Source organism: Erinaceus europaeus, chromosome 10 (genome assembly GCF_950295315.1).
Source record: "Erinaceus europaeus chromosome 10, mEriEur2.1, whole genome shotgun sequence".
Classification (NCBI taxonomy): Eukaryota; Metazoa; Chordata; class Mammalia; order Eulipotyphla; family Erinaceidae; genus Erinaceus; species Erinaceus europaeus.
The window spans coordinates 93,552,936-93,566,482 of record NC_080171.1 but is presented as its reverse complement, the minus strand read 5'-3'; the positions used below and the strand labels follow the sequence as shown (position 1 = coordinate 93,566,482).

Here is a 13,547-nt window from a genome sequence, read left to right as displayed (position 1 = left end):
AAAAAATTGTAAGCACTTTTTTTTTGTAAAACCAATGTCTGTTTTGTTACATACCTTTCATGTTGTGCTTTGTAAATGTCTTATTTGTGTAATAAATAAAGTTAATGCAAGTAGAAGTGCTGGCACTTACATCCAGAACACCATGGGATGCCATTACTTTTCTGTTCTCTGGTTGAGGGGTCATGTCCCTGAGCTGGACAGTGCATAGGCCTTCTTGGAAAAGTGTTAACTGTTTCCAGTTAGTAAGCAGCATGATAAAGACATGGTGGCAGATTTTTCTTCTCATCTAACTTTTATAGGAATTCAGGCTGGCTGCTGACCATACTCTCTTCTGGGCCCTGTGCTGGCTCTATATTGTCAGCAAAGTGCCCAGCAGTTGGCCCTGTAAGTTCTGTGAACAGATAGGTTCCCTCCAACTTGCAGGGGTACTGGAGCTGGATTCTATCAGATGAGATGGTCCCAGAGGAGGTGTGGAGGGCCAGGTGTGGTGGGAATGGGGGGTGGAATCAGTACAGTGGAGCATTTTTGAAGATAAGGGAGAATGTCATATGGTGAAATGAAGGGAATATGGGGTATGAGACAGGACTTCAGCTAGGGCCCAAGTCTGGGTCTTCTTCCATCCTTGTTGGGTTCCAGACCCATGTAATTTGGGAGAGGAAAGAGTGTATTTTTCTGTTGCTGAAGATTTTTCTTTTTCCTTAAAGCAGAACTGTTTGTTCAAACCAAAGTTCACAAAGGGAGGTGGAATGGCCCTGTAGAATACAGATGGTTCCCCAGCACCTCATCCCATTCCTCAGGTCCCCAGCCCCCAGCCACAGCTCCTGCACAGAATTTACTTCAACAAGGCTCCTTTCTGTTTTTCTGTTCCCTTTCCCTAATTCCATCTCTAATACCCTCCTACTTTTCCAAATTATGTATTCAATGCTAATTTACATATGTGTGCACCTTTGAAAGTAGGTCGATTTTATGTGTGTGTTTGTTTACATGCATATACCTTCTGTTTTCAAAAAACAGTTTGGAGGGGCAAGGGAGAACATAATGGCCATGCAAAAAGACTTTCATGCCTGAGGCTACAAAGTCCCAGGTTCATTCCCCCACACCACCATAAGCCAGAATTGAGCAATGCTCTGGTACCAAATCCTCCAAATCTACCACTCTGGCAGCCTTTTTTTTTTTTTTCCCTCCCTTTGATAGGACAGAGAGAAACTGAGAGGGAGAAAGGAAGATAGGGAGGGAGAGAGAGAAAAAAATACATGCCAACCTACTTCATCACTGATGAAGCATCCCGCCCTTAGGTGGGAGAGCAGAGGCTCGAACCCTGGTCCCGGCACATGGTAATATGTGTATTCAACCAGGTGCACCATCACCTACCCTCCCACAAATTATTCTTTAAAATGAGCATTATCTCTTTTCAGTCATTCCACTTCTCTCTAGTTTTAAGTATCATACACATTTTATACACATTTTAAGTATCTATACACATTTTACAGATGAGAAAACTGAGGCTGAGAAGTAAAGTGACTTCCTCTATGTTACAGGATATCTGTGGTAAAGTTTGAATCCAGGAGTGTATGACACCAAAGGCTTGCTTTCCTTTTGTATTTTATTTTTGTATTTATCCTTTTGTATTTATTTATTTATTTATTATTTATTTATTGTACCAGAGCACTGCTCAACTCTGGCTTATGGTCCTGGGGATTGAACCTGAGAATTTAGAGCCTCAGGCATGAAAGTCATTTGCATGATCAGTATTCTGTCTTCCTAGCTTGCCACATTCTTTCTATGGTACTGCATGGACTATGTTCAGAATATGATATTCAGACAGGAGAACTGTCAAGATAGAACCATCATCCTGGGTAAAGTTAGAAGGCACCAGCTTTGAGTCTGGGCTTGGCCATCATGTCCTACAATCTATAAGAAGTCTCTGGGGCTGGGGAGACAGCACACAAGTAGTGTGCCATACTGTGTGTGTTTCCTTTGCTTTGACCAGAGCACTGTGCAGCTCTGGCTGTTGGTGATGTGGAGAAGGACTGAACCTGAACCCTGTCATATGCAAGACCTCTGCACAATTGCTGTGCTATTTCCCCAAATATTGAATATACCAGAGTCCCCAGAGGTTACAGGTTCAATACCTGGCACCACTTTATGCCAGAACTGAATAACTGCTTTCTTTCTTTGTTACAGAAATACATTTTCAAAAGTGTCAAAACAATTGAAAAATTAAAAAAGAATAAGACTATTAAGACAGGCAACTAGGGATAATAAAATATAACTGTTGGGGGGGGCAGCTCAGTGGGAGAACACATACCTTTCATACACGAGGCTCTCTAGTGGATCTGTGCTCCGGTCTCTCTAAATAATATTAAACAGATCAAACAAACACACATGCAAAAAGCCAAGCCAAGCAAAAACGAAACAAAACACCTTGTACTCAGTAGTGGGATTTAAATGCTATCGACCTAGGGCAAGTCACTCAATCTCTCAGAATCTCAGAACCCCCAGCTGGACATGGTGATGCTCAGCCCTTTCCTACAGGCTATTGTGAAGAGCAGGGGTAATGTGCACACTGCCTACATATATAAGTTGTTCCCTCATTTACACAGTGCTCTTATGGTAAGATAGCGGTTTTTCCATACACATAATAAATATTGAAGAACGTAACTCATTAGAGCCCATTCCTCTTGATTCTGAATAGTGGATCTAGGGTAGTAAGATGCAGGAGGGCCAGTGAAATAGTTCACTTGGATGGTGTACCACTTTGTCATGTGCGTGACCCAGGTTTGAGCCTGGCCCGCACTGCACTGAAACACTGAAGGAAGCTTGAGTGATATGGTTTCTTACACTGTTTCAAAAATAAAAAGACCCAGGAATACTTCACTCCTAATTTTGCCTTGGTGATACTGGTGCAGGCAAAATGAGGATCTCTCTTGAAGAAACTAAAGAAGGAACACTAGAGGCACTAATTGCAGCAAGCCTTTATTCTGGAATCAAAGTCAGGCTCTAGACAACATTCTTCCCTCCTGGGCTAGCCAGCTAACCAGCACCAGCAATGTGGAAGGACACCTGGTGGAGGTGGCTGCAGAGCTCACAGTTTGGGCTTCGGATGCATGAAATCGAGCTTTGGCTGCACAGCCTGGGGTTTTGGATGTAACTCAGGCTTCAGATGCATGCCCTCATCCCAGCCTTTCCGACATGTCCGGACAATCCACTCATGCTCATCATCATCTGCAAGGCAAGAAGAAGAGCTGGTCATACCCAGTGCTCGGGTCTCCCCTACCCTGGGAGACCCCCAGGTGGGGTCTTGGCACCGGAGTCTATGCAGGTACATGTGGGTGGCCTTGGTCGCCACTCTCTTAGCTCTGTGGATATGCCTGCTATTCGAACTGAATTCTTTAGTTGCTGTTAGTGCCTGGCCTGGAGAAAATGGAGCGCAAGGGGACTGTGAATTTGTGGATATGGCTGGTGTTATCTTCTCATTCAGAATCAGCTGCTTTTAATTGGCAGACAGGAGGCAGCTTGCTTGATCTAGGTACCCCCAGGACACCCACAGATGGCACCTCCAGAACACTGGGAGACAGGCTGGCTGGTATAGGAATTAAAGTTTTCAGACCTTAGTTTCTCTTTTGGGCTCCTTCTTCTTTCTTTCCCCTGCCTCCCTTTTGTGACAGAGAGGAGACAGAGAATAAAGGAGACCACAACACCAAAGCTTCCTCCACTGTGATGGTGTGGGGGCCAGGCTCGAACCTGGGTAGCACACATGGCAGATGGGCTTTCTATTCCTTTTCTCTCTCTCTCTCTCTGTTTCTTTCTTTCTTCTTCTTCTTTCTCCCTCTCTATTCCTTCCTACTTTCTTTCCTTTCATTTCCTTTTCCTTTCTTTTCCTCTTTCTTTTTCTCTCTTTTGACACCAGGGTTATTGCTGAGGTTCAGTGCCTGTAGAATGAACCCACTGCTTCTGGTGGCTACTCTTTCTTTCTTTCTTTCTTCCTTTCTTTCTTTCCTTTCCCTTCCTTTTTTTTTTTTTTTTTTTTTTTAACCAGAGCACTGTTCAGTTCTGGCTTATGGTGGTATGGGGGATTGAACCTAGGGCTTTGGAGCCTCAGACATGAGAATCTCTTTGCATAACCATTATGCTATCTACCCTCTGCCTGTGGCTATTTTTTCTTTCTTTTTATTTGCTAAGACAGAAATTGAGAGTGGGAGGGGGAGACAGAGAGGAAGAGAGAGAGAAGCCTTTAGCACTGCTTCACCCCTTGTGAAGCTTCCCTCCTACAGGTGGGAATCAGGGGCTTGAACCCAGATCCTTGTGCTTGGTAATGTGTGTGCCCAACCAAATATGATACCACCCATCCCCTTGGGCTTTCTATTCTTGGTTCTTCAAAGAGCCAGGGCCTTCTAGATGATGGACACCCTTTGTTTTCTTTTTTTCTTTTAATTTTTTTACAATCTTTATTTACTTATTGGATAGACACAGCCAGAAATTGAGAGGGAAGGGGGTGATAGACAGGGAGAGAGACAGACACCTGCAGCACTGCTTCACTACTCATGAAGCTTTCCTCCTGCAGGTGGGGACCGGGGACTCGAACCTGGGTCCTTGCATGCTGTAACATGTATGCTCCCCACCATCTGTTTTCTAAAGTCTTTTCAGTGGGGTCTGGAGAGAAACTGAAGTTCCTGTAGACCTTAAACAGTCTATCTCCTTTAACTAAATCACCATGACCACTTAATGGCTGTGACCCCACCATTCCATTGATAGACAGACAGGATGGACAGAGAGGTTCAGTTGCTTGCCAACAACAAGTGAGTCACATGGGAGCGCCCAGAATGGAGCTGTCTGGTGACAAAGCCCCATGCAAGCCCAGGCTGTTTTTTAAACCTCAGAGAGAAAATTGAGTGAAGCACATTCTTCCATCACAGCTCTCTGCCAGGCCCCTCCGTGGACTGACTTTCATTTTGTTTTTTCTTCCTTAGCCCCCTAAACCCACAGCCAGCCCCTCCCCCTCCCATGGCAGGGACCCACTCTAATGGAGGGATGTATACCCCTAAAAAATGCAGGCAGCTCTGTAAAGCATGTATTGTTGCTTTGTGTGAGAATGTGGTTCCAATTTACATAAATGACATTGTGCTGAGAATTTTATTGTGCCTCACTTTTTGCACTCAACACTACAGTTTCAAGACCTATTCTTGTTGCTACATGTACATCGAGTTCTTTGCTCCTTGCTGTGCCCCACATTCCATGGTGGACCTTCGTCATGTTTGACTCCCAGTGCTAGACAATTTGCCTCCAGCTCCCGTTTCTGTGTATAATGCTAGGGTGGATGTTGCCATGCACAGCCTTTCATGGAACATCCCCCTGGGGTTGTATTCCAGGAAGAAGGACCCTGAGTCATACACTCTTCATTCACCAGGACTCCCAGCTGTCCTTGCCTCATTCCTGTCTGCAGACCCTTGGGACAAAGACAACTGGCCCAAATCCCTGACCTCAAACAGTCATCCTCTGGGATACAATACCAGAGGATCATGTTCTGCTCCCTCCCCCCCCCCTCAACTCTGTGCCTAACCCAGTGCCTAATGCCTCAGAGGCAAGAGGTTGGCCTCTGTCTGTCCATCTTGGGCAACAAGTGGCAAAGCTAGAGAACAAGAGAATGTCTCCAGAATTGAAACTTGGACAATCAGCACAAATCCTGCCCCCAGTACATGTGAATCAGATTCTCCCTCCCGGGAACACTTCTTCTGTGAAAGTATTAGACTTGGCCTGAGAGATGGGGAGTTTTTGATAGATTATTCTGTGTCTATGCTTTTCAAATGTCAGGTCTCATGCAGTCAGTAACAGCCCAATAGGCCAGGGAAGGTTACCCCCATTTACACGTCTTTAAAATTTCATACACACACACACACACACACACTTTTTTTCCCAGCAAGATTATTATTGGGAATCTGAGGCTGCACAACCCTACAACTCTGTGGCTATTGTTTTGATAGAGGATGAAAGACAGAGATATGGAGACAGACAGAGAGAGACAGAGACAGAGAGAGACACAGAGAGAGAAGGAGGGGCTAGGCGGTGGTGCACCTGGTTAAGCACACACATTGCAATGCTCAAGGATCCAGGTTCAAGCCCCTGGTCCCCACTTGCAGGAGGAAAGCTTCATGCATGGTGAAGCAAGACTGTAGGAGAGAGAACTCATGAAAGAGAGAGACAGGAAAAGAGACACCTGCAGCACTGCTCTACTCTTGCGAAGCTTCTCCGCTGAAAGTGAAGACTGGAGCCTTGAACCTGGACCCTCATGCATAGTTACATGTGCGCTCTACTGGGAAAGCTACTACTCCATGACCCCTAAAATTCTTGTCATTTCTGAAGTGGTGAAGTAGTTGAGTGTAGGACTTGCAACCATGAGGTCCTGAGTTCTAATCCTGGCATCTCATATGCCAGAGTGATGCTCAGAATTTCTCTCTCTTGTTAATAAACATTTAAACTTAAGAAAATTTTATGAGACTGAGAGAGGAATGCTGCACTGTGTGTCCTGGTCCCATGTAAGATTGGGGGTCACTAATCTGGTGTATCATGCTTGAAAGTATGCCCTTTGCCTGCCGAGCCATCTCCAGGGCAGCATTTACCCCCATTTTATAGAGGAGATGAGCCTTGTCCTAGCCAGTGGAATTTAAATCAAAGCTCAGCAGGCCGTGGAGCCTGGCTTCCTACCCCAGGCCACACTTCATGGTGCCCTTGTATGCCACTCCCTGCCCCCCCCCCCCCATTTCTTTGTATGTGACCTAAGGGAAAAAAAGTCTTGTTGCCTGGTAAGCTCTTGCCTTTAAGGACTGTTTTAAGTAGACATTGGGCCTCAGTTTCCCCTGAGGAGGCTGCTTGGGAATCCATAGTGGCAGCAGCCCCCAGGGGCAGAGAGAGTGACGGCACACAAGGAGTTAAACGCTGGTGAAGCCCACTTTTGCCACACCGCGATAATTACAGTTCTGAAGTCTCCAGGCTATTCGAATCAGTGCAGCTGCAACCTCTTCAGTGGTAACCCCTGAAACCAGACAAACTGGGTTTATTGTGCTGCACCAGTCCTCAGGCCCCTCCCTGATCGTTACAAATTGACAGCAATGGACTTAACAGCCCTCTTCACTACCCCTTTTACTCTCTACCTGGTTGCACAGCCACCAATTTGAATCACAGATGCCTTCTCTCCCGCAGCTGCTCACCAGCCCGCCCTCCACTTCCCTGCTGCCTCTCCTCTCCTAGGCACTCACTCCTCTCCTGGCCTCACCACGCCATGGTGAGGCTGCTGCAGCCACATTTCATCAATATTTAAAATGGAATTAAACCTGCAGCTTTGATTAATGCCGCCCAGAGCCAAGGAGTTGTGATTACTATTTTGCAAATTGCAATTGTTGGAATATGTTAATATGATTGTCTGAGAACATCTTCACCTTCGCAGATAATTTTTCCCCCTTTTCTGGCAGAGGGGGAGGAGGAAGGAGGGAAGAGAGGATGAGAGAAAAAAACACCCCCAAAACTCTTTAATCAATTGTAAATTATTACTCTGGGCACAACTGCTGATGGTTCAGAGAGGAGTGGGGAGGGGATTTCTGGTTTGGTGCATTTATCTTGAAAAGTTTTTGACCCGCACCACACCCCCAACCCCCACACACTTTGGCCCAGTAATTCTGTTCTGGGACACAATCCTGAGGGACTAATCTATTTGTCTCAGTGCAGTAGAGAGTCTAGAAATGAGCCTTCATTTTTCAAAGCAAGAGTGATTACTTGTCATACATTAATTAATTTAACAAATAATTTCCAAACACCCACTGTGGGCCAAGCATCATCTTGCTTGGGGGGGGGGGGTGGAGCACAATGAAAGCCAAATGGAAGAATATTTAGAAGTTATTGAAAATAATATGGTTATAAAGTAAAACAACACAGGTGAAATGTCTTTGATGTGATAATTATTTTTAATGGTGGGAAGAGGTAAAACCCCAAAATACATGTGCTATATCATCTGTGCAAAAGTTATGCATAGAGGAAAACTGTGGACCGATCAACACGAATAATGGTCATCTCTGATCTGTGGAACTATTGACATCCAACTGTTCTTGGTATTTCCCACATCTTTCATTAATATGCATCAGCAAGAAAAAAACTGACTATTAATTTTTCCCTTAACCTTCTAGTTTAATGCCTTAATAATTTCATGTATTTTATTAATTGGAGTAAAACATTTCTAAATGACTAGAAACATCAACAGAGGTCTTGGATTTCTAAAAAGAAAAAAAACAGTGTAAAAATATTGGCAAAAGAGTGCGGAAATCAAAGAAGAAACCAATGTATGTAGAAGAATTGTCAATAGTTTATGTGGATACCCTGCATCTGAGGAGGTGGAGCATAACTCCTGACTCCTTAGATGTGAGCTGCTAAGGGACTTTTTCCCAAACAGAACCTAGATGGGGAGGAAAAGTACCTCCCAGTGCAGAGAGTGATACACAACACACATCAGCCAGGTGTCCAAGGGCAACAGGGTCAAGTGACATGGACAGAGATCATCCTTCACAGGATGTGATGGTAACATGTGTGCTAACATGGTGCACCACCACCTGGCCGGTATACAAAGTGATGAAATTGGCACTTCCATTCTGATCTTCCTCAAAGTCCATAGCCCCCATCTAAAGTCATCAGCAAACACCAAAATTCCAATTCAGAAACACAACACTAATCTGGATTTCTCAAACCATTATCCCAAAAGAAGGAAAGTCTATCAAAACAAAGGAGAATTATGAGACATGTACAGTAAAAGTAATTTGCTATTACTGAATGGAATCCTGGAATGGGGGGAAAGAAAGAAAAAAAGAAAGAAACAGAGAGAGAGAGAAGAGGAGAGGAGAGGAGAGGAGAGAAAAAGAGAGGGAGAGAGAGATGGACCTCACCTCTCCAGAGCCCTTCCCCACTAGGGAAAGATAGAAACAGGCTGGGAGTATGGATTAACCTGCCAATGCCCATGTCCACTGGAGAAGCATTTACAGAAAACGGACTTCCCATCTTCTGCACCCCAGGTCCATGCTCCCAAAGGGATAAAGAAGAGGAGAGCTTCCAATAGAGGGGATGGGATACGGAACTCTGGTGGTGGAAATTGTGTGTATTTGTACCCCTCTTATCCTACAATCTTGTCAATCATTAAATCAATAATAATAAAAATAAAGGACATTAGGGAAGATTGAAGAAATCTAAATGACGTATTGACTCTAAGTTAGTAATAATGTATCAGTTCCTGGTACCACCATAATCCAGAACTGAGCAGTGCTATGCTCTAATAATAATAGTAATTAATGACAACAATAACAATAATGCATCTGTTTTAGTATATTCATAATGGCAAAGGCACCTTACAATGTAAGCTATAAATCAAAGGGGGACTGGGCATAGAATATATGGGGAAAACTTTTATTATTTTTATAGTAATTTAAAAATATTTTTATTTATTTGTTATTTGATAGAGACAGAGAGAAATTGAGAAGGGAAGGGGAGAGATACCTGTAGCTCTGCTTCACTACTCGTGAAGCTCTCCTCCTGCAAGTGGAGCCTAGGGGCTTGAACCTGGATCCTTGTGCACTGTAATGTGTGCACTTAACCAGGTGCACCACTGATTGGCTTCCAGTAATTTTGTACATCTAATTTTGTTCTAAAATGTTTATTTTTAAAATTGCACTAAGATCTGTTGTGCTCCCAAACAAAAAAATAAGATATTGTTATGATCTCCAAGAAAAATGAAACTTTTTCATATCCAATCATTCATGTTTTTTTAAAGAATTGTTTTTATTTATTTTCCCTTTTATTGTCCTTGTTGTTTTATCGTTGTAGTTATTGTTGTTGATGTTGTCGTTGTTGGATAGGACAGAGAGAAATGGAGAGAGGAGGGGAAGACAGAGAGGGGGAGAAAAAGACAGACACCTGCAGACCTGCTTCACCACCTGTGAAGTGACTCCCCTGCAAGTGGGGAGCTGGGAGCTTGAATCGGGATCCTTATGCCATTTCTTGCACTTTGAATCGGGATCCTTATGCCATTTCTTGCACTTTGTGCCATGTGCACTTAACCTGCTGCGCTACTGCCCAACTCCCTAAGTTTTTTTTTTTTTAAGAATATTTTCCTCTCTCCTGGCTTACATGTATAACAAGATATGAATCTATACTTGGATGTGTTCCCTTATGTATTTTTCTTTCTCAAGAGACTTAGACTGCATTTTTTTTTTTTTTTTTTTTTACCAGAGCACTGATCAGCTCTGGCTTATGGTGATGCAGGGGACTGAACCTGGGACTTCAGAGCCTCAGACATGAAAGTCTCTTTGCATAACCATTATGCTATCTACCCTCACTTGACTGTAAACTCTTTAAAAGATATGTATTAATGAGAGCATTGGAAAGAGAACCAGAGCATCACTCTGACACATGCAATGCTAAGGATTTTAGGACCTGAATTCAAGACCTTATGGTTGAAAGTTCAAGACCTTATCTACTGTGCCACCTCTTGGGCTGCTAGACTATAAGCTCTTAATGCAGGGAATATATCTGCTTCTTGACTGAAGGACCCAGCAGACAGTAGGTGCCCAATCATTGCTTTCCCAGAATGGAGTCTGGAACTAGGTCTATTGAGTTTTGACTTCTTGCCATGACTGCCATCAACAAACATTCTTTAAGCTTCTATTTTATGCAGATTTCAGCTCAAATGTCACTTCACTGATCCTGATCCTCCTCCTCCTTCTTTCGGTCATCACTAGGGCTTTACTGCTCCAACATGACTTTTTCAAATAGAGACAAAGAGGCAGAGACAGACAGTGAAAGAGACCACAGTAACAAAACTCCTGCAATGCAGTGGGGGCCAGGCTGGAACCTGGGTCTTGCACAAGGCCAAGAAGAACATTATCCAAGTGAACTATTTCATTGGCTCCAGTGATCTCTCTTCTGTCTTCACTTCCATTCACTCAAATGCATCTTCATTTTAACTTCTTCATAGCATCTGCTTCACTCCGCAATTTTCTTGTTTATTTATATTTCATCTGTTTTTCCCAAAGTGTAAGCTCCAGTGGAACCAGGAAGCTTAGACAGCGTCTGACACATAGGAGACATTACTCTATAACTGTTTAGTGAATGAATACATGACCATACTCAACCCTGTGGCTGGCAGCCCCGTGCCTGTTTCAAGTGGGAGATAGAAGGTGGGGCAAAGAGGCCTGATAATCAGCAGGGGCTACTGTCCAAAGGTTTATCTACCTTTGGGGTAGAAAGAATTCCTTATTCTGATTCTCAAGGTTTGGAGGTGATCTCCTGTGTCTCCCTTGATGTCCTCTAATTGAGAGAAAGAGAGAACAGCACTGAAGTTTCTTACATTGTGGTGGGGGTTGGGTTCAAACCTGAATTGCACACAAGGCAAAACAGCATACTATCCAAGTGAGCTATTCCACACCCCCTTTCCACCTGAGTCTTACCAGTCACCAGGAAAACTGGGCTCTTTGCAGAAGAGAAAAGGTACTTGCAGCCAAAAGGCCCGCAAAAGAACCATGACTCCCCTGCTGAGAAGGGACAGTGAGAGTCCTGCTCCTTTGCCTGGACTTCAGTTCCCTTTAGCTCCCCTGCTTTCCACTCCACCTCCTTCCCTTCCCCAGTTCTCCTCTTTCTAGAAAATGCAGCCACCCTGACTGTCACATTCCCATGTGCACATGCTCTCCAGTACCTGTATGTCCCAATGCCTGCTGTGCCTCTGAGGGGAACAGCCTTCCTTTCAGCTTCAGCTATAGAGTGTCTCAGGGCTCAGGAAAGGCCCAGGATACTTCCCCTGTCTGGACCTCAGAGCATATAAGAGTGAAGAAAGGCTTAGATAAGAAAATTATAACTTTAGTGTATGTAAAACTCTTGCATTTGACAAGCCAATACTTTTTACACAAACAGGCAAATATAAGAAGTATGTTGAACGAGAACTGCTTTCAAGGAGGTGTAAGTCCTCAGTGCTCTACTGGCAGGAAAGGGGGTCTGATTTGAAAGTTTTCTGATCAACGTGATATCCTTTCAGCCATATTTTATCCTGAACTTAAGGCCCCTCATAGAAGTGTGTGAGAAAGCCCCAGTGACCTCCTGGCTGTCTCAGTGGTCCTACCTGAATATTACCTTCCTTGACCTAGATCAAGGTCAAAATCATAGACTGCCCTGCTGGGACAGTCGTGACCAATTAACATCTGCTGTTCAGAGCCCAGCACACATCTGGCACATAACTAGTGCTTAATACACAGTGAATAAATGGATAGAGACATACATTTGGAGATATAATTGGTACAGGTTTATCTGAGGGATTTGGACAAGGGTGAAAGAATTTCTTCTCCACCCTCAGCAAACAGAGCTCCCAAGAGGGCAAAGCAGACATGCTAAGTGAAAGGCCAAGGCCTGCCTGTGGTTTCTTTTTGTCTTGAGGCCATAGATGGAAAGAGCCCTACCGCCCAGAGAGGTTGGCTTTGTACTTGGGTGCTAACCACACTCGGGAAGCTCAAAGTCCTGGCCACCATGAGGCCTACTTCACAGTGAGGGTGGGGAAAGGCAGGCCTATACATGCCACTGCTCAGAGCCCAGGTCACTGAGGGTGTCATTGGTACAGTCTGTGGGTCAGCACAGTGCTGGGGGAAGGAGAGATCTTAGAAGTTATATAACGGGGAGTCCGGTGATAGCGCAGCAGGTTAAGCACATGTGGTGCGAATTGCAAGGACCAGCGTAAGGATCCCAGTTCCAGCCCCCGGCTCCCCACTTGCAGGGGAGTCTCTTCACAGGCGGTGAAGCAGGTCTGCAGGTGTCTGTCTTTCTCTCCCCCTCTCTGTCTTCCCCTCCTCTCTCCAATTCTCTCTGTCCTATCCAACAATGATGATATCAACAACAATATAATTACAGCAATAAAACAACAAGGGCAACAAAGGGGAATAAATAAATAAATATTAAAAAAAAAGAAGTTACCTAACAGATGCATTTTCAGGAGGAAATGTGGCCTGATGGTTACGCATGTGGACAAAGGGCTGGGAGAGTTAGCATAATGGCTATGTAAAAAGATTTTCATGGCTGAGGCTCCAAAGTCCCAGGTCCAATCTGCAGCACCATAGTAAGCCAGAGCTGAGCAGTACTCTGATGAAAGGAGGCTCAAGAGATCAGTGAGCTCAGCTAATGATTTTTGTTCATGGCCAGGCAGGTTAGAGCAGGTGAGAGCCCAAGGAGGACACATTGGGGCTGTAAGACACCACAGACCAGGCTCTGCTCCTCTTGGCACACCTTTGGAGCATGCACACCTGTAGTTACCACAGCTATACAGCTCCTATCATGTGCGTGTGTGTTGGGTGGGGACTGGCAAAGGGAAGAGAGTAGGATGAAAGGAGGCATCTGGCCTCAGGAGAGGGGAAGAGGCTCACCCTGGCTGAGCACTTAGAAGACACCCCTGCTCTGCAGGAAAAGTGTCATGTCACTCCCCTCCCCAGTGCAATAGGCTGCCTGTTTCCATAGAAGATGAGAGCACAGAAGCTTCAAGG

At 44.6% G+C, this 13,547-nt stretch overlaps 1 protein-coding gene across 1 annotated transcript in view; it reads right to left on the bottom strand.

The window, feature by feature from the left end:
• Positions 1-2,960: 2,960 nt before the first annotated feature.
• MORN5 (MORN repeat containing 5) overlaps positions 2,961-13,547 on the bottom strand; it is a 51,570-nt gene continuing 40,983 nt past the window's right edge. The window contains exon 5 of the mRNA XM_007540009.2: positions 2,961-3,225. Coding sequence (XP_007540071.1) covers positions 3,086-3,225 — 140 coding nt within the window. The 3' untranslated portion in view covers positions 2,961-3,085. The remainder of the gene's footprint in view (positions 3,226-13,547) is intronic.